The sequence below is a fragment of the Eublepharis macularius genome, chromosome 6 (assembly GCF_028583425.1).
Source record: "Eublepharis macularius isolate TG4126 chromosome 6, MPM_Emac_v1.0, whole genome shotgun sequence".
NCBI lineage: Eukaryota > Metazoa > Chordata > Lepidosauria > Squamata > Eublepharidae > Eublepharis > Eublepharis macularius.
In genome coordinates this window covers 88337366-88361505 of record NC_072795.1, presented here as the reverse complement: position 1 = coordinate 88361505, position 24140 = coordinate 88337366, and the positions used below count along the sequence as shown (strand labels likewise).

The 24140-nt window shown below is 43.8% G+C and overlaps 1 protein-coding gene across 1 annotated transcript in view; it reads left to right on the top strand.

The window, feature by feature from the left end:
• Positions 1 to 9806: 9806 nt before the first annotated feature.
• The window catches only part of CPXM2 (carboxypeptidase X, M14 family member 2), a 148135-nt gene continuing 133801 nt past the window's right edge, over positions 9807 to 24140 (top strand). Inside the window, exon 1 of the mRNA XM_054983055.1 lies at positions 9807 to 10247. Coding sequence (XP_054839030.1) covers positions 9938 to 10247 — 310 coding nt within the window. The 5' untranslated portion in view covers positions 9807 to 9937. The remainder of the gene's footprint in view (positions 10248 to 24140) is intronic.

Here is a 24140-nt window from a genome sequence, read left to right as displayed (position 1 = left end):
GTAGAAAGATTTGTTTACATTAAAAAAGGAAAGAAACACAGTACCAAGGAGATTTCATAGTAAGCACACATACGGAAAATATTGTTTTGTTAAACTAGTTGCATTGTTTTCAGCTGCTCTGGATTTTTAAAAATGATAAAAAATGAACTAGTACCTTTGAACTAGTACCGTTTTGCCACAGGTTTTTTTTCTACCAGTATGTCTTCTGAGAAGCAACTTCCACTGGCCTTAATTATTGGGTACAATTTCCAAATTCAGGTCAGATTGCTGGACAACACTCAATCTGTGAAAAATATCATTTCATGAAAAATTTGATTCCCTGGGAAAACCAAAACAGAAAGACTTTCAAATATGCTTGAAGAATGTTGAACAGTGGCCAGAGCCTTTGTGATTACTTCATAAGCATGATGGCTGCTGCATAATGTCCTCCACTTTCTTAAATTGTTGACAACTTGTCTATAATAGTATTGAATAAATATAAAAATATGGTAGGACTGTGCTTTGAAATATTCAGTTCACTGATCTCCCAAATATTTGCTGCAGGGAAAAACTCAAAATATATATCCGGAGATATCAAAATAATTGCCAAAATTATGCAACCCACGCCATATTTTTCTTAAAAAGATGTCATAAAGTGATGGTATCATGGTGTATGAAGAGTATGAAAGAATCAGAAAGCTTTTGTTTCCATGGCAATCTGGACTTCTTCTTTACATAGAAGTAGAAAGACATGATTAATTATTTTTTTTGTGAAGAAAAGGTAAAGATGGAAACCAAGCACAATGCTATTTTTATCGGTGAAGAGTTGTGTATTATCCCTTGATTACTTTTTAATTTAAATGAATGCCACTGTTCTCCTGTAAGCATAATTAATGCAGCCTGGATTGATTCCCCCTACCCCACCTCCACAAAGAGTCACAACTTTAAAAAAAAAGTCTCACTTGTGTTATCACTGTGATCCAGGAGGAGTGACTGCCAAATGAACCTGGTTTTCTACCTGCTGAATCTTGAGAGATCAAAAGCAACCCACAGAAAAGCAAATTTCTACACCCACTACTTTCAAGGTGTCTTGTTTAAGATCTGTTAGGGCTGGACTGAAACAAGGTACCTATTTACAGCTGATAATGAACAATATATTTTGGAAAGGTATATATATTCACAGGATATTGCTGCATGTGGGAATTTGGGACTGGGAAATATAATTAAATTTTTGCAAAATATGAATACCTCCATATTTTTGTTAGCCAATGTTTTCCCCTAAAATATACTTTGGATTAAAGATTCTAATTTTGTATTATTTAATATATGCTTTTTAAATGTTTTTACCCCATCAGCAGTGTTCACAATAAAAATCAAATGATCATAAAGAAGATAAAATGCTGTCAATAAAACATTAAAAACAAGCAGAGTAAATGCCACTTCAAATCCCTGAGCCAATAAAACTAATAAAGCTATCAACACCAGAATTACAAAGTTAAAGATGAGTGAATACTTCATGTCTAATTTCCTTGTTATAATTTTTCTTTTGCTTTTTTGTTGATGTGTTTGAATTGGCTACTCATGTACAGTCTTTATGAATAATTTTAATGGTATTTATACATACAATGCACCCAGGTCCCTCTAGCCTCCTGCTGGGAGAGTTGGAACCTGGCACTTACCTTTGTTTGCCCTGGTTCAAATCTTCGCATATGCACAAAACTCATGCATGCACTGGTGGCGGCGTGATGAGATCACTTCTGAAAGTGATGTCACCACGCTATGTGCATAGCGGCATCACTTCCATAAGAGCACAGCTCGGATTCAGCCGTTTGGGGTGCAAATCGCCCCCAAATGGAATGTGGGGATGCTCCCGTGGCCATGCCGGGTGGGAGCGTGTGCTGTGCGCATGCTTCTGAGCTGCCTGCTGGTGGCGGGCAAGCTCTAGGAGTTTGCCCCCTCCTGCTGATCGCTGAACGATTGGCGAACGAGGGGGCAAATCCCCAGGAGTTTGCCCACCACCGGTGGGCACCTGGAAACCCTAAATGTACCTCACTGATATATACATATTATGTATAATGCTGACTGACATAATGAGGAAGTATGTCACAAGCCTGAGAACCTATTACGTTCCTGATGTCTGTCACTTCACTCTTCTTTGCTCCATCAGGGGCTTTTTCCATTATTGCCCTGATCCCACAGAATGATTTGCCAGAACTAGTAAAGAGCCTTGTCTCTTCCTTTTGTTCAGCAATTATGTAAACTGGTCTTTTCTCCATGGGCTTTGAATGAATGTATGATGCTAAGTCTGTTTTGGATTTCACAGAAGCTTTTGTTTACTGCTATTAATCCCATTAATTAATATTTTAATGTTTATAGTTTTCCTTTGAGGCATTTCTTAGTTTTCCTAGTTACCTCTTCAGGGAAAGGAAAGATTAATATGTTTTAATAATATAATGCGTACATTATATATGGAAATTCTATGTGTGAAAATGCAAAATGGTATGAATACAAAGAATCATAGGTTTAACTTGCACAAGGAAGAAGTGAAACTGAAATTGGGGTTTTCAGGTTGAAGAAAGAAGAAAGAGAAATTTGAAAATCTCTATTACAAAACAAGAACTCAGTTAATTAGTATACCATACCAAGCAATTTTAAGTCAAATAAAAAAGGCACCATCTTGTCCCCCGTGTTTTTGAACATCTACATGAAGCTGCTGAGACAGGTCATCCAGAGATTTTGAGACGAGCTGCCACTAATACACTCAGTTCTATCTTGCACTTCCAGCAGATCCAAGAGAGGCTGTGGAAACTGTGAACTGATGCCTGGAAGTAGTTTTGGAATGGATGAGCTGAACCCTAACAAAACAGGTGTGCTACTGGTGGAGGGAAGATGTCACCTAGGAATTGAGATGTCCCCTGTTCTGGATGGGGCTACACTCCCCCTAAAAGATCAGGATCATACCCGGAGGGAGTTGCTGGTCCCAGGCTTCCTGATGAATAAACAGGTGTAAGAGTGACTGGGGCTTTGACTGATGAGCCAACCATGGCCTTTTCTGGTCAGGAAAAATCTTGCCACTGTGATGAATGCCTTGGTAACATCCAGATTAGATTACTGCAATAGGCTCTATGTAGGGCAGCCCTTGGAGACTGTTCTGAAGCTGTAGTTCATACAGAATTCTGCAGCTAGAATGTTGAGCAGAGTGGGTCAGAGGGAGCACATCACTCCAGTCTTGGCACCCAATTTGCTTCCCGGCCCAATTCAAGGTGCTGTTATTGACTTTTAAAACCCTAAACAGCTTAAAGCCAGCATATCTTAAGGGCCTACCTGCCCAGCCACTTTGGTCATCTTTGGAGGCCCTGCTTCACTGCTCCTCCCACCATCTGTGGCTAGATGGGTAGGAACTTGGGAAAGGATCTCTTCAGTTGTGGCACTGAAACTTTGAAACTCCCTCTGGAAGATTTGCCTGTCTCCCTCTAGCATTGTCTTCTCCCAGTGGGTGAAGACTTTTGTTTTGTTTTGGTTTTTCCTCCTTAACTCGTATTAGTCTGCCTCCATCTCTGTGTTTATATGTTTTATTTAATTATTTTAAATAATTTATATACATTTGTATTTTAAACACTGAAATGTTCTGAGTGGAAAGGTAGCATAGAAAGCCAGTTTAATGTAGTGATTAAGAGCGGCTGGACACTAATATGGAGAACTGGGTTTGATTCCCCACTCCTCTGCTTGAAGCCAACTGGATCACCTTGGGTCAAACTCAGCTCTCTCAGAGCTGTCTCAGCCTCACCTACCTAACAGGGTGATTGCTGTGAGGGTTTACTTTGTTAACCACTCTGAGTGTGGCATTAAGTTGTGCTGAAGGGTGGTATATAAATTGAATGTTGTTGTTATTATATATTATTGTTGTGATGATGATGATGATGATGATGATGATAATTTTCAGTACTAAAATCAAAAGCAATTGCCTAAACATATGAGGAGCATTTCACGAACCACGAACTTTATGAACCTGCCCCAGTTTGTGAACCAGTTCATTTGTTTCATGAAAATGTCACATCCAGTTCAGCGCCATCACTTCCAGGTCAGCAGAAGGCCACTTACAGGTAAGCAGAAGGTCTGCAGGAACTCCATCCTCTGTTGCCTAGGAAACTGATGGATCGGCGCCAGGCTGTCTGCAGTGATGAACCAAAAAATGAACCAAACGAACCAGCCTGAAGTTCATGGCGGTTCATCAGAAATGAGCTCTAATGAACCGCCAGTTCTCAAACCACAAACCACAAATATTAACTTTGGTTTGTATTTTGGTTTGTGCCCATCTCTACTCTGAAATAATGAATTTTATGAAGTATGTGAGTTATTTCTCCATATTTTAATTAGCTCTAAATGAACAGTAATTCTAGATCAAGGTGGGTAGCTGTATTAGTCTGTCTGTAGCGGTAGAAAAGAACAAGTGTCCAGTAGCATATATAAGACTAACAAAATTTGTGGTAGAGTATGAGCTTTCGTGAGTCACAGTCTCTGTAGAGTTGATTAGGATCAAGGTATGGTCTTGGGGCAATGTACTGACTTTGATATGTGTGCTATTTTCCAGGCTTGATACAAGACTAGACATGGGCATGAACAGCATTACGAATGCCAAAAAGCCACAAACAGCCTGTTCGTCTGTTCACAAACAAGCTGTTCGTGAGGCCCCATTGTAAATGAACAAGTAGTTGTTGCAAGCCTAGTTTGTTGCGTTCATCTGCTGTTTGTGAAGCCAGACAGTCAGGCACCTTCAATCAATTCCCTTGGCAACGGAAGCAGGGACTGCCTGAACTCTGTCTGCACTTCTTCTGTCGCCCTGGAAACCCCAATCCAAGCCCAACTTAGCTTGATGGGCAGGTCTTCCTTCCAAGTGTGCTCCAAATTGGTTACAATTGGTTACATGGGACCAGAGACCAGGGGGGAGGGAGGGGGAGGGGTGGTGTTCTGTAGCCATGGGCACTCCAATCTCATCCCTGCAAACCCTGTTAGGCAGTTCTGACTGCCAATCAAAGACCTCCTGCTTTTCTCTATGAGACCTTAGGTTATAAAAGGGCACTGGGCTAGGGCTCTACCCCCTCCCTCTGGTTCCAGGGTTGTTGCCAGGCCCTGGGGCGAAGCTCAGTGGGCACCTCATTAGAGGGCTCACACTGATTATTATTATTATCAGTGCCTAATATGGTCAGGTGCTGGGCTAGGGCTCTAGCCCCAGCCTCTGGTTCCAGGGCTGCTGCCAGGCCCTAGGGCCAAGCTCATTGGGCATCTTGGCTGAGGACTCACACTGATTATTATTATTATCAGTGCCTGATCTGGTCAGGTTTCTAGGAGTGCTGGACTACGGCTCTAGCCCCTCCCTCTGGTTCCAAGGCTGTTTCCAGGCCCTGGGACCAAGCTCATTGGGCACCTTGGCTGAGGGCTCACCCTTATTATTAGTGCCTGATCTGGTCAGGTATTTGGGAGTGCTGGGCTAGGGCTCTAGCCCCTCCTTCTGGTTCCAGGGCAGCTTCTAGGCACTGGGGCCAAGCTCAGTGGGCACCTTGGCTGAGGGCACACACTGATTATTAGTGCCTGATCTGGTCAAGTTTCTGGGAAGGCTGGGCTAGGGCTCTAGCCCCTCCCTCTGGTTCCAGGGCTCCTGCCAGGCCCTGGAGCCAAGCTCAGTGGGCACCTTGGCTGAGGGCTCACCCTGTTTATTAGTGCCTATTAGTGCCTGATCTGTTCAGGTTTCTGGGAGTGCTGGGCTAGGGCTCTAGCTCCTCCCTTTGGTTCCAGAGCTGCTGCCAGGCCCTGGGGCCATGCTCAGTGGGCACCTTGGCTGAGGACTCACAGTGTTCTCTCCTTTTCTTTCCTCCTTAATTCTTGTTTGCTGGCACAATGAGGTTTTGAGAGGGGGCCAAGGTTGGTCATGGGAGATAGTGCAAAGATTGTCCCAGTTGCCCCATGGGAAGCAGTACTGGGTAGGGCTCTGGGGCAGCAGAGACTCTTGCTCCTCAAAAATCACCTGTAGGGGCTATGGAGGTGGCCAAAGATTTCTTGCCACCAGGGGAAGATGAACTCTTTAAACTGTTTGAGGAGGAAGAGGGTTAAGGATACATGGAGGAATGGTTGAAGTTTGATGAAACATCCATCCTGTCCCCATCCCAAACTCCCAGTGCTGTCCCTGCCTGCAGTGCACCACTCACTCTGTCTTCCATTGCCAGCTCTGTGGCGCAGGCAGTAACCCTTCGTTCTCCGTCCCCTGGGACAGTTAGTAGGCCACAGTTCAAATTGTCTGTATGGAGGAACTTTTGGGCCCTTCCGAATGACCCTCTTGTGGTGCGGTGCTGTGTCTGTGATGGCCTGGAGCGTAGGGGCAATGACCCGAAGCACCTGTCATCGACAGTCCTGACTAGGCAACTGAAGACGTGCCACCTGAGGCTGTGGTCTCTGTCCTCGGCCAGTGAAACATCCGGCGACGGGAGACAGAGGGCTACCAGCTCCTCTAAGCCAGGATCAGTGGGAGGGTCACTGGAATCCACCCCAAGCAAGAAGCCTTGCCCTGAGGGTGGTGCTGGTGGGAGCAGAACAGTCAGGCAGGCTGCCCTTGTGGAATTTGTTCCATTGGGGTCGGGGATAGTGCCATTGAAAAGAGTGAGGTCAAGGGCTCAGGAGGCAGGCATTTGTGTCATGGCAGAGACAATTGCCCTGCAAGGATTCCCCCCTATCCGTCATGGAGGGCGTGGGCTTCCAAAGGCTGCTTCAGCACTTTGCCCCATGTTTCTCCATGCCATCTCGGTGCACCATTTGGTGTCGAGTCCTGCCTGCCCTCTACCAGTCCATGCAAGACATGGTGCTCAGGGAGCTGTTGGCTGCCAAAGGCCATACAGTACTCTTCACGGCCGACCTCCGGAGTGGCTGCCGTCATGGCTACCTTGCCATCACCGCCCTCTAGTGGCAACCAGAGGACCTCCACCACCCCAGGCCAAGAACTGGCACTCGGAAAAAGGCGCGATGTTTGACACCGGGCTACAAGGTAGTTCTTCTCCAGGCCCGGGGGATGGACGAGGCCCATACTGGGAAGAACATCGCCACCACCATAAAGGCAGCACTGACGGCGTGGACGGCTGAGGGGAAGGGTTTGTCTGTGGCTTCATGGTGACAGATGTGGGAAGCAACATGTTGGCAGCCCTAAAAGAGGCATCCCTCCTGGGCCTGGTGTGCATGGTGCACAAGCTGCACCTGGTGATGAGGGACATGCTCAGGCTTGGGAGCAAGCCAAGGGACAGCTGGGACAAGGGAATGATGTGGACTCGCAATCTGCTGGACAGCTGCCACTGCATTGCTTCTCACTTTCCCCACAGCATCAACTCTTCTTGCGAGCTGTTCCAGAGGCAGAGGGAGATAGGGGACCCCAAGCACCAACTCTTTTAAGACCTGCCTACCCGCTGGAACTCCACCTATGACATGATATTTTGTCTGGTGGAGTAGAGGGGCCTGTTGCAGCACATCCTGTCTTCCACAGACATTCTGAGGAGGGGAGAGGAACTGAGCCTCAGTTCCATGGAATGGAGAGTCCTTGCCCAGACGTCTTGGATGCTGAAACCCTTTAAGGAGGCCACCGAGCTCTTGTACTTGTATGAGGCCAGCCTGGGTCACCCCCTGGTCCTTGGCCTCGACCAGTTCCTGGCCAAGGAGCTCGAGCATGAGAAAGAGTTGCTCCCCAGGGTCCGGGACTTTGTGAAGAGGATCCAGGCATGCATGGCCAAGTGCTTGCATCCTCTGTGCCATGAGGTACCGTACTAAATGGCCTCCCTCTGTAACCCCTGGATCAGGGGCCTGAGGGAACCAGGTATGGTCGAGAGGCGGGTGGTAGAGGAGGAGGAGGAGGAGGAGGAGGGAGTTGGGAAGAGAGCCATGCCAGGAGAGACCCACTCAAACGGCCCCACTTGATCTCTGGGCCTCGTCGGTGGGCTGTGTGGTTGGCCGCAGTACAGTGGGCACATCTCTCACATTGGAGGACTCAGCAGGGGCTATGGTGCAATAGTACCTCACAGAGCCCACCGAGCCCCCCTACTCCAACCCCTTGGAGTATTGGGCGAGTAAATCTACCATATGGCCGGACATGTCCATCATGGTAACCAACATCCTGTCCTGTTCCCACTAGTGTGCAGAGCAAGCGGGTGTTCTCCCACCTGGGAGACCTCCTCCATCCTCACCACGCACGTCTGCACCCGGACCTGGTGGATATGTTGACCTTGAAGGTCAACCTCAACCTCCTTGGGTATCCCTCCTTGGACCTGGACCTACCTGGGCTCTGAGCCACCCCAAATCTACTGTGGTTCTAGGTCAAGCTCCTGTGCAGCGGGCTCCAGCTCTCCTCAGTTTTCGGGGCTGCTTCCACGGCTGGTAACCTGTTATCCTCCTCTCCCAGACACGTTTCCAGATGCTCCATCTTTCAACCTCTCCCTCTCTGGATGGCACCAATACGACCCTTCCCCACAACTTCCCCACAATACGACCCTTCCCCACAACTTCACATCCTCTCACTGACAAGTTCCCGGACACTCCCTCTTTCAACCTCTCCCTCTCTGTATAGAACCGGAATGACCCTTCACAACATCCTCTCTTGTCTGGCCCATCCCGTCCTGTCTGCGAAGGCAGGAAGGTGGGTCATGTCAGCTGCTGCCGCCTTTGGACTTACCCAGTCCCACTATGCAATGTGGCTGTGACAAACAACCCTTTGTCCTCTTCTCCCCAACAAGGTCCTGGACGTTCCCTCTTTCAATCTCTCCCCGTCTGGATGGAACCAGTACGATCCCTCCCAACAACCTCTCCTGTCCTGCCTATCCTATCCAGGATAGGTTCAATGCTGGGATGCAACTGCTAAATATGAGCATTAAAAATGGGTTGAGTAGGCACACATTTGAATATCCTTGAAGGTTTTATGAAGTGGATATTTTATTAAAAGGAAGGAATCCAGGACTCCTGAAGATACAGAAAAGCTAGCCTTTAATAATTATTTAGCAAAATGTATTTTGGAAGGTGACATGTATTTGCAAATCTTTCAACTCATATTTCTGTTTTGAAAAACCCTGAAGTGGAAATGCTTTACATAGTTTCTGGAAAATAAAGGCTTTGGGTAAATGAGCTGTTATCCAGAACCACCAGATAAGTTAAAAAGTTGAATAGAAACAGCCTAAAATAATAAACAGAAAGATACTTTTTGCGACTAGTTTTAACCTCTAGCCCAACAAAGACTTATTTAGTGGAAAGACAAAATACAAGTCTTTCAATACTGTTGATGGTCTGCACCTGTTTTCTATCAAACACTGTAGGAGGAGAAAGAATTTTCACAAGCATGTTTTCCTTTCATATAATCTGAACACAATATTCTGTAGGGGTGAAATCCCATAAACCACAGGAGAAAACATTTGCCCTTTCATCCTTTCGTCTAAACACACTATTTTACACAGACTGCTGGCAAGAGAAGATATGCTAAGGCTTGTGGCCAATTTTTCATCTCTTTGAATAAACAGTGTTCTAGCTCAGCATTGTATTGGTGACTAAACCTACCACATCTCATAGAGCAAGAGCTGATAAAGTTTTCACAGACTGGTGGAAAGGAGAGAAACAGAGAAGCAAAGACATTCTCAAGGCTTCAGGGAGTCACACCTGCCAAGTGTCAGCTTGCTCTTCTACTATATGCCTGCAGATGTGTCTGGCTGGGGAGCCCTTATGATCACATGAACCTCAGGCTGTACCCTCCCTCCCTCCCTCCTTCCACCTCACTCTCACTTCATTACTTGCAACTTTTGAAAACTAGTCCAAAGCAGAAGCTCTTATCCCAGACGGTGCTATTTATCCTGGGAATTTACTAGCTGCCAAGATTTCTGTTTTTCCTCTTCATTGAACCTAGACTGGATATTATTCACAAAGGATCTTTTTTCCTGCAAAAGAAATGATTCCCCTCTGCAAGAAATCTCATCTTTACCTCTGTGTTTTTGGTCTGACGCTGCTGGGGGATACTATTTGGGGTCTACCTATGGAAGATCAGGATTACTATCTACAGGAAATGATCAACAGGGATCATTATTATTCCTTTACAGATCCTGATGAGGATTTTTCACCATTCACAGAACAGCCAAAAGAGGAAGAAACAGAGCCTCTTGCAGAGACAGAAGAGCCCCCAAGATTTAGACCAGGCAAGAAGGAGTTAAAACCAAAGAAAACCAACAGAAAAGATAAATCTACTCTCGAGACTCTACCAGGTAACTTTTCTCTTTTACTTACAAAGTTTGAGATTTCAAGAGGGATCTCAGAGAGATTTTTCCCTACATCGTAAGTATAAAAAGCAGCTATTGTGAGCATGTTAATTGGAAATTCTAATTTTAACTTTGGTCTTCACAGTTTTGGGAAGACTCAGAATGCTTTCACTTCCCATCCCCTTTTCATCTAAATGCAATCAAGAAAAGTTTTCCTACTTAAAACACAACCAGTGCACAGTTTACCCACCTTGCTATTTACATAGGACAGCTGGCTTTTTTCATAGTTAATTGAAAATAGGTTACATTATAAATACTGTAGAAATGTCATCATTTGGGGGCTCAAAGTCCATCTCTCTGGTTCATCAAAAGGGTTCTAGAATTTATTTCAGTTTGGCAAATGCACAACTGTCCAACTTCATGTAAAAGTGCTTTGAAACACCAGATGTAAAGGAATATTTTCATAAAAGTTATGTTATGGGTTTTCTTTTGTGTCAAACTAAGTGCAATGCAGTTTAGGTAGTTTGGGGCTCAAATATGATTTCAGCCAGTGCTGCTATTACCTATCAACAACATTTCTATACTGCTTTTCAACACAAATGTTTTCAAAGTAGTTTACTTAATAAGGTAAAAATAATTTAAATGGCTTGATGTAAAATCTAACAGTGTTTAAGGACATACTTCACGAATTCTGCTTGATCCGGGCAAATAGCCAGTTTGGTATAGTAGTTAAGAGTGCAGGACTCTAATCTGGAGAGCTGGGTTTGATTCCTTACTCCTCCGCTTGTAGCCAGCTGGGTGACCTTGGGTCAGTCACAGGTTCTAGCTCTCTCAGCCCCACCCATCTCACAGGGATAATGTTGTGGGGATAATAATGACATACTTTGTAAACCGCTCTGAGTGGGTGTTAAGTCATCCTGAAGGGCGGTATATAAATCAAATGTTGTTGTTGTTGTTATTATTTGGCTGCTGTTTTCCCACTCTTTTAGGGACTCAGCAGGTAGCTAACTAGATGTATGTAAACTGCTGGCAAGTCAAAGCTGACGTACGGCAACTCCATAGGATTTTCAAGGTAAATCACGAACAGAGGTGGTTTGCCATTGCCTGCCTTTGTGACCCTGGACTACTTTGATGGTCTTCCAGCCAGGTACTAACCAGGGCTGACTCTGCTTATCTTCCAAGATCTGACAAGAATAGGCTAATTTGGGTCAGTGTAGTAAAAGAATTCTTTGCCACCCAATGCAATTCATGCTTGAGAGGTAGGTATGTTGCCTGAGTTTGTTGCATCCAAGAATCAGGTTTTTGGACCTAGATCTGTGTTCTCTGTCTATTCAGAGCAACTGCTAGCTGGGAGGGCGGACCTGCCTTCTGAAGGTTCTGTCTCCACCCCCTGGCCAAATCCCCATATGCTCAGGAGATGCCTCTGCTTCCTCCTCCTTCCGGGCATACTGCATTGCCCCCCCCCCCCCCGCCCAGTTGGAATGAAGAGGCAGATACAAGGTCTGAAACTAAAGGGCCACTTTATTAATATAACATCAACCATTAAATACGGCAAGGGCCAACTAGCAGTACAGGTCAAGCCATGGGGTCACCCCTGGACCACCACCTTGACCTTTCTGGGTGAGCCCTACAGCTTCGAGTGGGAACCATCAACGTAATGGCTTTACCCCGGCCAGCCAGGCAAAATGATTCCCCCCTTCAAGCTCCAAAGCCTCAGCCGTACAGCATGAGGGAAGGACTTGTACACAGGGTTCACTGCAGGCAGTTTCCAGATGGTGGTAGCCATCACAAGCATACCATCTGCTCCTGGTAGACCCCATTTCCCCATCAATGGGGAATTGCGAAGGGGTGCTCACTGGCCCACTCTCTATCCTCAAACTCTCTCCTGCTACCACTGGGACCAAGCCTCTGCATAGGCCCCAAGTATCCCACAGGTGACCTTGTGCCCACCGGAACCCTTGCCACTGGTCTATGATGATGTAGTTGCCGGTCACTGACAGGTGAACCCTGTCACCTCTGTAGAGGTCAGCAAATTTGGCCTTATGTGAAAGCACAGCAAATAAGCACCCAGCCCCTCCCCCGCTGCATCCTCCTCAGCTTGGATAGCTATATGCGTAGTCCCACTGGGGCTAAGGTGTCCCAAGCTTCCTACCGTGCCAATGCAAGAGCATTGCGGACCAAGCAGAGTCCTCTTTGCTAATTAATTACATAGGATGAGTACAATTTTATCTACCTAAGGGTAGAAAAAGAACAAGTATGGGGCAATAAAGATAAGCTATCATTAATGTTAATTTACATCTGTGTATCTAGCTGTGGGGATAATTGTCTAGCTTTGTAATCAAGAGCGAACTAGTATTGTGTACAAAAAAAAATTCAATTGGCAAGTATTTAAAAAAACTTTATTTTCCTTTTAACTCAATGGTACTAAAGGCATGTTGGATTAATTAGATGTTTGTAATAAACAATCAGCTGCGTCTGAGCTGGAATGAAGCAAAAATGAAGGATACAAACATGTGATCTACCCTTTGGCTGAGCAGCTGGTTCTGATCAGTAGTTGCCTTGAATGAGAGTTGGACAAAAATTCATAATAGCTGAAAGCTACATGTGCTACATGCTTGACAAATGTAAACTAATGGAGATAGATGGGCTCAAAGGCAGAGTTTTCAAACACCATGCAGGCAAGATAAAGACCATTTCAGCTTTCCCCCCATTTCCACTGATTTCAAATAGCGCCATCAAGTATTGGACAAGTTCAGATTTTTGTTTTCTAAATGAACATTTGCAACATATAACAGCCTAACTGGAAGAACCATGTCACCAAGCTTTCTGAGCCACTAAATGCTTATCATATTCACAAATGATAAATGTCTGGCAGGACTTGACAATGTTATGTCTGGCTATGCAGATGTCATATGGCACATTCCTTGTGTGCATATCCTATAATGCACTTACTAGACATATATGGATTATTCAACTCATGTGATGGACTGAGTTATGAAACAAGTTTCAATTCATATGCAACTCCTGTGTTATCCCTAAATTATACAGGTGGTGTTAGCTCTTAGTCTGCAATATGGGGATAATAAGGCCTGATTTATACAGGATGCTGGTCATAGGTAAACACATATGACATAAATATTCCACATATTCCTAGTCAGACTGAAATGTGCTTGCTATATATACATGTTCTTTTATATTAGAAGGCCAGCAATAGACCTGCCAAGACCATTGACTGATGGTAAATGTACAAATGTGCATGACTGAGATATGACTGAGATACTTGTATATCCATGAATCATATCATGTATAGATTTATTTAAGGTGCTTTTTTTTCTCAAGCGGAGGTGGCTTACAAAAAAGAAACAAAGTGATATAAAATAGTCATAAACACAATATAAAAATCACAGAACAAAATAAAACCACATCTTCACTGTATTGATAAAGCACTTAAAAAGTCTATCTGGCCAAGCCAAATCCAAACAAAGGGCCAAAGTACATGGTACATTTGTCACAAGTTGGGTTGGGGTCGCCCAACCAATTTTATTGACAGATATGACTTTGGGGAACTGACATTCCAATAGCTCTGGGGCTCTATGCAGATTAGGAGCCTATATTCTATGGGGGAGAGAAATAGCTTAGTGGTAGAGCACTTGCTTGGCATGCAGAAGGTCCCAGGTTCAATCCCTGGCATTTCCAGTTAAAAGGATTAGATAGTTGGTGATGGGAAAGACCTCCACCTGAGATCCTGGAGATTTGCTGCCAGTCTGAGTAGATAATGCAGAGGTTGATGGACCAAGGGTCTGATTCAGTAGAAGGCAGCTGCGTGTGATATGGTGGAAGGGCTCATACAGCCATTTTGGCTCAGGAAAACCATGGAAAGGAGGCTGAAGCTCCTCTTCCACCTGGGCCACACTCCTGAGCTGAATCAGGCCCTGAAACTCTTGGGAACATTAGTACAACAGGTTGAAGAACCCTGACCTGACTCGTGATAGAGATAACATTCCATAGTATTAGATCAACTGTGGTAAAGGACCAGCATCTATCTTAGATTGGACCACTGACCTTCCATGCAAGTGTGTACTGAAATAATATATGTGAGGTGCTTTGGTGGTTATAATGAATTAAATACTTATTGCAGCCTGAGGAAAATGCCCATTAAAATGTGCTCTTTCCATACCAAACATAAACATTTCCTTGGCAGGTAAAACATACATAAGAAGCCTTGCAGGATGAGAACTGTGTTTGCCATGCAAGTAAACCTAGCATAAAAATATCTAGTTAGGGTTGGCAGATATATTTTATTTAAGGGAACATTCCTTATTACAAAATGCCTCCATGCTATAGGATAATGGCACTTTATTTCAAAATGTTTCTTCTCCATGAGATTTTTTGAAAAAGGGATTACAAACTCCATTATCTTCCCAATTTTTGCAACACTGATATTTCAGACCTCATACTGAATTTTCAGTATTGTGTAGAGCCCTAGAAAAGTAGATAATATACATGCATCCAGTTCTAAATCAAACTAGAACCATACTGACTCCTCCAGTTTAATGTCTGTTTTGTTTTCACAAATGTCAACCCCCCCTTTCTGTTTAATCAGGGACAAAAACATACATTTTACATGACTAATTATAACTTGGTCTTTCTCTGTGTTAGCTAATATGCAACAGTTCCATTCACATATTATGCTTTTCCCAGGTCAAATGTCACCACACAGCCAACCAAGTAGTGCTGGAGAATTTTCACCATTTGCCTGACCTTGATGCATGTCCATAATATTTTGCAACTAGATTTGGATAGAGTCTTATCATATGATGTATGACCACCACACCATACACATAACCCTTCTGCTCTGAAAAATGCTTTGCATGCAGGTCAAGTGTTTTTGTCAGCCCCAGCACCTATCGTTTACATTTCTTTCTTTCTCCTGAAAAATTAACTATTGAGAATGTTGACACACAGTCACATGCAAGCTTTTAAACAAAGGGAAACAAATTAAAATGTTTAGGAATTGGAGATGTGAGGGTGGAAGGAAGAGATCATATAATGCAATTATAAACTGAATTAGAAAGGCATAATGCTGTTTAGGATTACATGGTCAGAAACCTAAAGTCAATGGCCCTTTACTTCAGCTGGGGCCATTGTTCCTCCATCTATTCTGTTTCACTGTCTCTCTCTAGGCCAGTGATGGCGAACCTTTTTGAGCCCGAGTGCCCAAACTGCAACACAAAACCAACTTATTTATTTCAAAGTGCCAGTACTGCAATTAAACCTGAATACCGAGGTTTTAGTTAAGAAAAAACAACTCAGGGCCAAGCTACAAGTGATGAATGACACTTGAACAGCAAGTGGATTGAGTGGAGCGCAAGTGAACAGGGAGAAATACACTTGCCGTTCAAGTGTCATTCGTCACTTGTAGCTTCGCCCTTATACAGTCGTCCGAACTAATTAACATCTCTCTCTCACACTCACTCAGGAGCCACGACTGAAAGTAAAGCAAGTTAAATCAAAGCAGTTTGCCCTTCTTTACACCAGCAGCCCAGCTTGCAAGCACTCTCTCTCTCTCTCTCTCTCTCTCTCTCTCTCTCTCTCTCTCTCTCTCTCTCTCTCTCTCTCTCTCACTCACACACACACACACACACACACACACACTCACTCAAGAGCCACTACTGAAAGTAAAGCAAGTTAAATCAAAGCAGCTTACTCTTCTATAGAAAGCCAGCCCCAGCAGCCCAGCTGCTGCCTCTGCTTCCTGCTGCTAAAGAGACGGGCAGCAGGGAGGCAGCCTTGAAGAAAAGGAATCACGTGGGCAGGGCCAAAACCCATGTGATCTCTGCTCAGAGCTACTGGAATGCCATTCCAGGTGTTCCCCCTCCAAATGAGCCCTGGACCTAGCGATTGGTGACTTGGCTCGTGTGCCCACAGAGAGGGCTCTGCGTAACAGCTGTGGCACGCATGCCATAGGTTCGCCATCGCTGCTCTAGGCTATCAGCCAGAAACTCAACACCTGCTATTTGTGATTCATTAATTGGACATATGACAGAATGAATATGAAAGTCTTCCTCTAAAGCATGGGCTCCACCAGTTAGCTACAACCTCTCTCCAAAGTTTCCTGATAACTGGTTGCAGGCATAAAAGGAAATGTTTGCCTACCTGATGTTTGCCTATACTGCAAATACTCATTTTTAAGGGTATTACATGTTGGGGACATTCTCTGGGAACGTGCAAAAGAAGTGGGGTGTATGTCATTTTTAAAAGTCAAGTATAGTTCTTTAATGAAGAAAATACAGCTATTTATATCAGGACATCATTCAGTCTTCTGGAAAATGGCATCAGACAGGGCAACTCTTCTTGAGTAAAATGACAAAAGAATGAGCCATCTCCTATAATAGATTAACAGTAACCCAAAGGGATTTCCATTGTTGCAATTTCTACCCATTCTCTTAACTCCATATGATCAGAAGGCTATGAAAATGGGGTTAAAAGGAGGACTGACAGGTTCCTCAAATCAGGCTAGGTTTTAGTCAAAGAACTGCCTTCTACATTGCTGAACTTGAGCCAAAAAGACCATGACTCTTCTTTATCCCTTTATGTTCTATCTCTTTCCTGGAACCTCATCCCTAGCTTTCTAAGATAGCATGTTTTTCTGTTTGGGGGCAAGCCTCTGCTATCTGTTTGGTATATAAGTATATTAAATAAACAAAATATTGCTTTCCCAGACTTTGAAGAAGTCATGGGAGCATATGAGCTAAATATTCTTCGATGAGAAAAATAGTTTGCGTTTTATAATATGGTGCCCATTAATAGTGACCAGTGAAAGATACATGAAGAAGAGGGTAGCGTGTCAAAACAAAACAACTCAATTCCAGTTGGAGAATTCAATTATGTGCTTCATATAGAACATTACTATTCACAGGTGACACAACTATCACAAGTCATACAACTATCACGAGAAAATTGAAACGTGATTGTAAATCCATCTTCCTGCATGCCATAAATGGACTTGCAATGCAGTTCTAAGAGTACTTTCCTGAGAGTAAGCCCTATTGAGTAGACTTAGATTCTGAGTAGATCTTAGTATTTTTAAAGAAATCTAATCCCAGCATTTTTAAAACTGTGTTTCCAATCCTTTGTACATATACCCCAAAAGAGGAGAAATGCTCAACAGATCTTCAAGCGGCACATGTGAAATGATTGTTTTCATCTTTTTAGTTCAATAGTTAAACTCTGGATTACATAGAGCAACTAGGTAAAAGGTAAAGGTAATCCCCTGTGCAAGCACCATTACTGACCCATGGGGCGGGGGGATGTTGCATCATGACATTTTCTTGGCAGACTTTTTTGTTACGGGGTGGTTTGCCATTGCCTTCCCCAGTCATCTACATTTTACCCCCAGGAAACTGGGTACTCATTTTACTGACCTCAGAAGGATGGAAGGCTGAGTCAACCTTGAGCAGGCTATTTGAACTCAGCTTCCACCAGGATTGAACTCAGGACTAGACATGAGCACGAACCAAAAAAATATTTCAAACTAGTGGATCGTGGTTCGGTGTGGACCACGATCCCAAATTCCCAAACAGCAACGACCATCTCCCGTCCCTGAACCGAACCCGGATTGTGGATCGTGGAAAACACAGCGGGGCGCACCGCTGTTCCCAGCCCATGGCTATTTATAAGCATGGGTCCCATTCAGCGACACAGGAGGTCTGTGTTTGGCCGTCAGAGCTGCCTATCAGGGTTTGCAGGGATGAGATTTGAGTGCCCATGGCTGCACAACACCCTCTTCCCCCTCCCTCCCCTGGGTGTCTTCTCCCAACTTGTGATTACTTTGCTGCTCCGTGGTTGGAAGGAAGCCCTGCTGATCAAGGAAAGCTGGGCTTCCATTGGGGTTTCCAGGGCGACAGAAGGAGGGCAAACAGAGCTCAGGCATTCCCCTGGCTCCGTTGCCAGGGGAATAGATTGCTGGTGCCTGAGTGTCTTGATCCCCGAGCCGAGCTCAAACGCCATGATCCAGGCCTCTCCCGACCGCTGGATCATTGGCCGTGGATTATCACGATCTGCCGGGTCACGATTGCGCGATCGCCATTTTCGTGGTTTTTTTACGTTCGTAATGCGGATCTTGCCCATCTCTACTCAGGACATGAGCAGAGCTTGGGTTGCAGCACTCCAGCTTATCACTCTGTGCCATGGGGCTCTTGCTTATATAAAGCAACCAGACCTGCCTTAAAATAAAAATATATGCTAGTTTACACATAGTTAAGTCCCGCTGAACTGAAAATTGTTCATAGGGCTATAATCATTGTCTCCAAATTTTTGTGACACCATTGACTATGAATTACATACCTGGACCGAATCTCTATGAAGGGCAACTATATCCCAAACTAATGACAATCAGGATAGATGTTTACAAGTGGTCATACTCTAGTTATAATTCTTCAAAAACAGACTGTCTCTTTGTTTGCTGTCCCAGATGGAATTTAAACCAATTCTTTGGGTGTATTTGGCAAAGGAAATACAAAGCCTGTCATGTTCTTCTGTGTGCCAGTGGTGGAAGAGAGTTTTCAGCTCACAACAGCTTGTTCTGATTTCAGAACTTTATTAATGCTGCTCCCAGAGCTTTTAGCAGACAGTGGCTTTAAATTCAATGTTATGCCATAAATATAGTAATAACTAGTTTATTGGGCTATGATCTTTCATATCATCAGTTTCATGGTGTGTCTGAAGACGTAGACCTAAAAGCATGGCGTCTCTAAGACTATTTAAATACTCGTTGCTATAAATATGAGGGCTGAAGCTGGTTGTCTTTGGAAAATGCAACCTGATTTTAAAATAGTACAGTGACTGAAGCATAGGATTTGTAGGACTACAGAGCCTCTTCTTGTGAAACAAACAGAATGCAAATCCCATGCTCTCTGGCAGAAAATGATAGCAGAGGAGCATTGGATTTTGTATTTTCCTGACCCTTACAGTTCAGGAATCAAAGGAATCAGATTTCATGCTTCTCAGCAGGAATGTGGTACCAGATAAAAAGAGGCACAGAAATACTCCTGTTCCTAGCAAGCTTTCCCCACAGCCTTTCCCCCTCAAAACTTTTTGCGCTTAAGTTTGTTGAAATGTCTGTTGGAAATGGGAGAAGAATTATTACTCTGTTCTTTTTTATGCTTCCTGTAAGTGCTTAACTATAGAGTTTTTTGAACATTCACAAGGAAAACTAGTACAAAATGAATGGAAATTAAGGTAAGCCAAGGAGTGTTTGCCCATCACCATGACAATCAAAACTAGACAACTAATAACTTTCTTATAAGACCCTATGAAGTCAAAGTCTGAGTTTAGAACAATGAATCTAACAGGAAACAAGAAATAAATTCAACTAATTTGGAGGCTGCAGTAGATTTCCTAGCTGTTTTGAGAAAGTCAACAGGAAGAGTGACACTGTTGAACCTGTCAAGATCTATGGAAATGTGTACTAAATATTTAATATTTATGTGCTATAATACAGGGACTACATGGATGGCAGAGGTTACTGTTAATAGGATCAAAGAACATGAAATTCAAAGATTCCCAGTTATTTTATGGGACTTTTACAAAACTCGCAGCACTATCAATCCTAGGTATGATTTTTGAAATTTAGAAATATAGATTTCAGATGTCAGCGCACTGATTTCCTTCACACACTCTTTCTCTATTCTTCTTAGTTTTCACTCACTGAAAACGTTGCATTGCCAGGTCATAAGATAGGCAATTGGAAGTGTTGTGAGATTGGTTTGAGGACTCATTTACTAGTTTGGAGAGTGCAAACACAATTGTTGTCCAATAGTTACCAGGTCCTTGCGTGGTCATGCACATGCTTCACTACCTTCTGAAATTATGTTTGTACTGGTGTGTGAAGGAATGGGCTTTTAAATGAAAGGTTCACTAGGTGCAGCACCCAGAGAGTGGAAGGAAAAGGGTTAAAAAAACTGCCTGATGGGAGAATGACTGACAGGCTGCTCCCCTCTCTCTGTGATTGGCCAATGAAAAGGTAACAATTGTTGCTGACAGAATTGTTGAAGGAGTTGAAGTTTGAAGTCTGACGAGGAGGATCAGACTAGTAATTCTCTGTGTGACAAAAAAGAAAAAGTTTGCCCTACCTGGGACAGCTTTAGATTTATGGAAGACTTTTAAAGTTTTTAAATGTGAAAGTCAGCACTAATTTACACAGGCAAGATAGAACTGGGGATGTATTGTTGGCAGAGGAAGTGGGTAGTGAAAGGAGACTCCCCTTCATCCAAGTGAATAGGGTTATGTCTTTTGGAAAAGAATAATTCCTGCCCTGTGTCTAAAAGGGGGGTTTGGCTCTGAGGCGGATCCTGGTCTGGTGTAAAGGGAAAAGGGTGCTGTATTGAAGTCAGAACACCTAAGCTCTAAAGTGAAATCTTGTTAAAGTAACCTAAGTCTGAAACTACCAACCTATCATCTTTAAGATCTGTAACTACTGAAACTAAGCTTTAAGAAGACCATTTTGCTTAATGCTTGTGAAGTATTCTGTTCTACAATAAAAAATTACCTCAGCTTTCCTTTCCCTGTCTACCTACATACCTACCCTGTCTGTTTAATAAATCTGCTGTTTCCTTTTTGAACTTTACTCAACCTCTAGTGCCATCTCATTTGAAGAAGGCATGGGCTGTTACTTCTCCCCTACATAAATATTTGAGCTGGGATATAAACCATAAATACATAAGCTTAAAGTGTAGGACAAAAAGACCTTTAAATAACACCCAGAGACATGCTACCAGAGGCTGCCCAGCTACAGCAAGCAATTTTGACCATTTGGGAGGGAAAATCTACCTCACAGTGGGGAGTGAGTGGGGCTTAAGTCATATGGTGTTAGACCAGAAATGGGTTAGTCAGGATTATGCAGTTGTGCAATACATGTTCAGGTGTATATATGGACATGATATGCTGATACTGAAATCTATTCAGCTATCATTTTCTTAATATGGAAGTTAACAGTGCAATCCTGGAGAGTATTCATTCTTCTAAATCCATTGTCCATTTCAGTATCATGATTGATTTCAGTCAATATCAGCATTGATTTCAATGGATATCAGATGGTGTAACTCTGATTAGGATTGCATTGTTAGGTAGTTCTACTCACAGATGCATTACATACTGTTGTCAGCTTCAGTGGATTCTCCATTGTCTGAAGAACCAAATGGTAATATAAAACTGGGTGTGTGTGGCTTTCACTATCTACATCATTACATAGCACTGTTATGAGGTGGGGATTACTAGCCATAAATACAAATGAATGGTGATCTGAAAGCTTTAGAAACAGAATGCCCATTAAAATGTAATATAAATTAACACTTCAACACGTAGTAATGTGATCATGTATAGACATGGGCATGAACAGAAAAAAAATGAACATGGTGTTCATTGTTCATTGCCATCCATAAACAACAAACAACGAACACTGACGAACATGATCCTGTCATAAACATGTTTGTTGTTCGTTGTTTTGTGGGAGCCAGCAGGCTCTCCTCCAGCCATCAAGATCCCTACTACAACACTCCCAGAAACCCCACCTGAGTAGGCAGCAGAAAAGGTACCAATAATAAATAATAGCTTGGCCCTAGAGCCTGGCAGCAGCCCTGGAACCTGAAGATCCCTGTCCTACCACACACAAAGAAAATTCAAGCTACAATGCACTCCCCCTGTCTCTCTAACAGCAGCTGTCTCTCCCTGAAAGCCAGGGGACCCGGGGACCCCCCCTGGTTTTTTCCTCTTATAACAAATTTGGAGCTCCAGTCCACACTTGGAAGGAAGACCTGCCTATCAAGCTAAATTGGGCTTAGATTGGGGTTTCCAGGGCAACAGCAGGAGTTCAGACAGAGTTCAGACAATCCCTGCCTGAGTTGCCATGGGAATTGATTGCAGGTGCTAGACTGTCTGGCTTGACGAACAGCAATGAATGAGGCTTGCAATGACCACCTGTTCGTGAACAGCAGATTGGGCTGTTCGTGGGTTTTTTGTTTTGTATTGCTGTTCGTGTATTCCCATCCTGAGGCCTTTGTTTTTAGGGCATTAGTAACTGCATTCAAATTCCTTCTAACACACTTAATTTCTCTTCACTCTAAGCCTGCAGTTCCTTAAAGTCTTTCAGTTTCTAGAGTAGGGGTCCCCTGCCTTACTGAACCAGTGGGGACTTTTGGAATTTTGAGAACAGGCACTGAGTGTCACTACAAAATGGCTGCCATGAGGGCTATGTCCAATCACAATGTTTTGGGAGATTCTAGAAAACATTAGTACATTCTAAGACAAGCATCTTACTACAATGAAGGCAGCTTCAGTCATGGAGGGACATGATCTTTACCACAGAGACTGAGAGGACAAAATCATAGAGTATCACCCATATGATGGCCATTTTTCTCCTGCTACTCAATTTGTCAAGGGTGAGAGAATGGGACTGAGGCAGGCAATTGCCCACCAAGGGCAAATGGGAAGTCCATCCAAGGAGTTCAGATATATGGTTCTCACATTATCTGTTTTATCCTCACAAAAACTTTGTGAAGTAGCTTAGTCAGAGTGATTGGCCAATCGGTAGCCAGTGAGATTCAGAGCTGAGTGGAGATTTGAATCCAGGTTTCCCCATTCTGAAGCAACACTTTATCCACTACACTCTGGCTCATGTTTTTCTACTCTTTCCAATCTGATCTTTTGGGTTGCACACATGTATTGCTGCATCATGTAAAATCCACTTTCTCAATAGTGTTCCAACAATCCTCCTAAGAGCAGGAAACAGGTCATGAAAAAGGTGGTGATAAGCTAATGGCTTTTGCTTAACTTTCGACACAATGTTCAAAGCCACAGAATCATGATGAGGTTTATTCTGTAGAACAATGATCCTCAGTTTGGTGCCTATGGGCACCACCAATGTGTTTCTTGGTGTCCACTTGCTTCCTCTCCAAAAAGCCAACCCAGTTGCTACCTAAATACAATGAGCAGACCTAATTCTTGGTGAAATTGGTGGAACTGAAGCTCTTAACTGTTCTTAAATCACATAATATTTAACAGGACTTAAAACATACTTTTTCTGAAGTGCATCCGGTATATCATATAACTTTGTAGCCAAATTAAAATGGGATACTGTTTTATTCTTTCAATTATAATTACTGATTGTATCTTCACTAGAGATGGGCAAAAAATGAACCACGGAACATAATTCCATTCGGAATGGCTGGTTCATTTTTAAAGAAACACGTTCCAAGCAGCCACATTTTTAAGGAACAACTGAACTTTCCTACCGTTCCGTTTTCCTGGTTTTAGCAGCAACACACATTCATTCCATCACCCAGGCAACGGTGGCAGTCTTCAGGTTGCCCCCAATCTGAGGCCTCCACATTTGATTGGCAGCTGTCCTTGGCAAGTAGAGCGCTCCCATGTCTGGCCAATTCAGCCAGGGAAAGGGGGGGAGGGTTAGGATTAGAGATGGGTACGATCTGAATTACGATTTCAACCCCCCCCCCCCCGATTTTGGCATTTTCACCATCGTGACTCAGCTAATCGGTTCTGTCCATGGCAACCGATCCAGCCGTCGGGAGTTTGCTAGTTCGGGACTTGATCGGATGGGTCAGTTTCTGTTCAGAACTGCAGACACTCTGGCACTAGTAATTAATTCCCGGTGCAATGGAGTCAGGAAATGAGCTGCGTTTGCCCTCCTTCTGTCGCCCTCAAAACACGAATGGAAGCCCAGCTTTCCTTGATTAGCAGGCTTCCTTCCAAACACGGAGCAGCAACCCAGGGGAGGGAGGAGGAAGGGGATGGGCACAAAGGAAAGGCAAAAGGCAGCGTGGGAGGCTGGGAGGCCGCCCACGCTGTTCGCCTCTCCCCAGGACAAGGAGCGTGTGGGCAAGC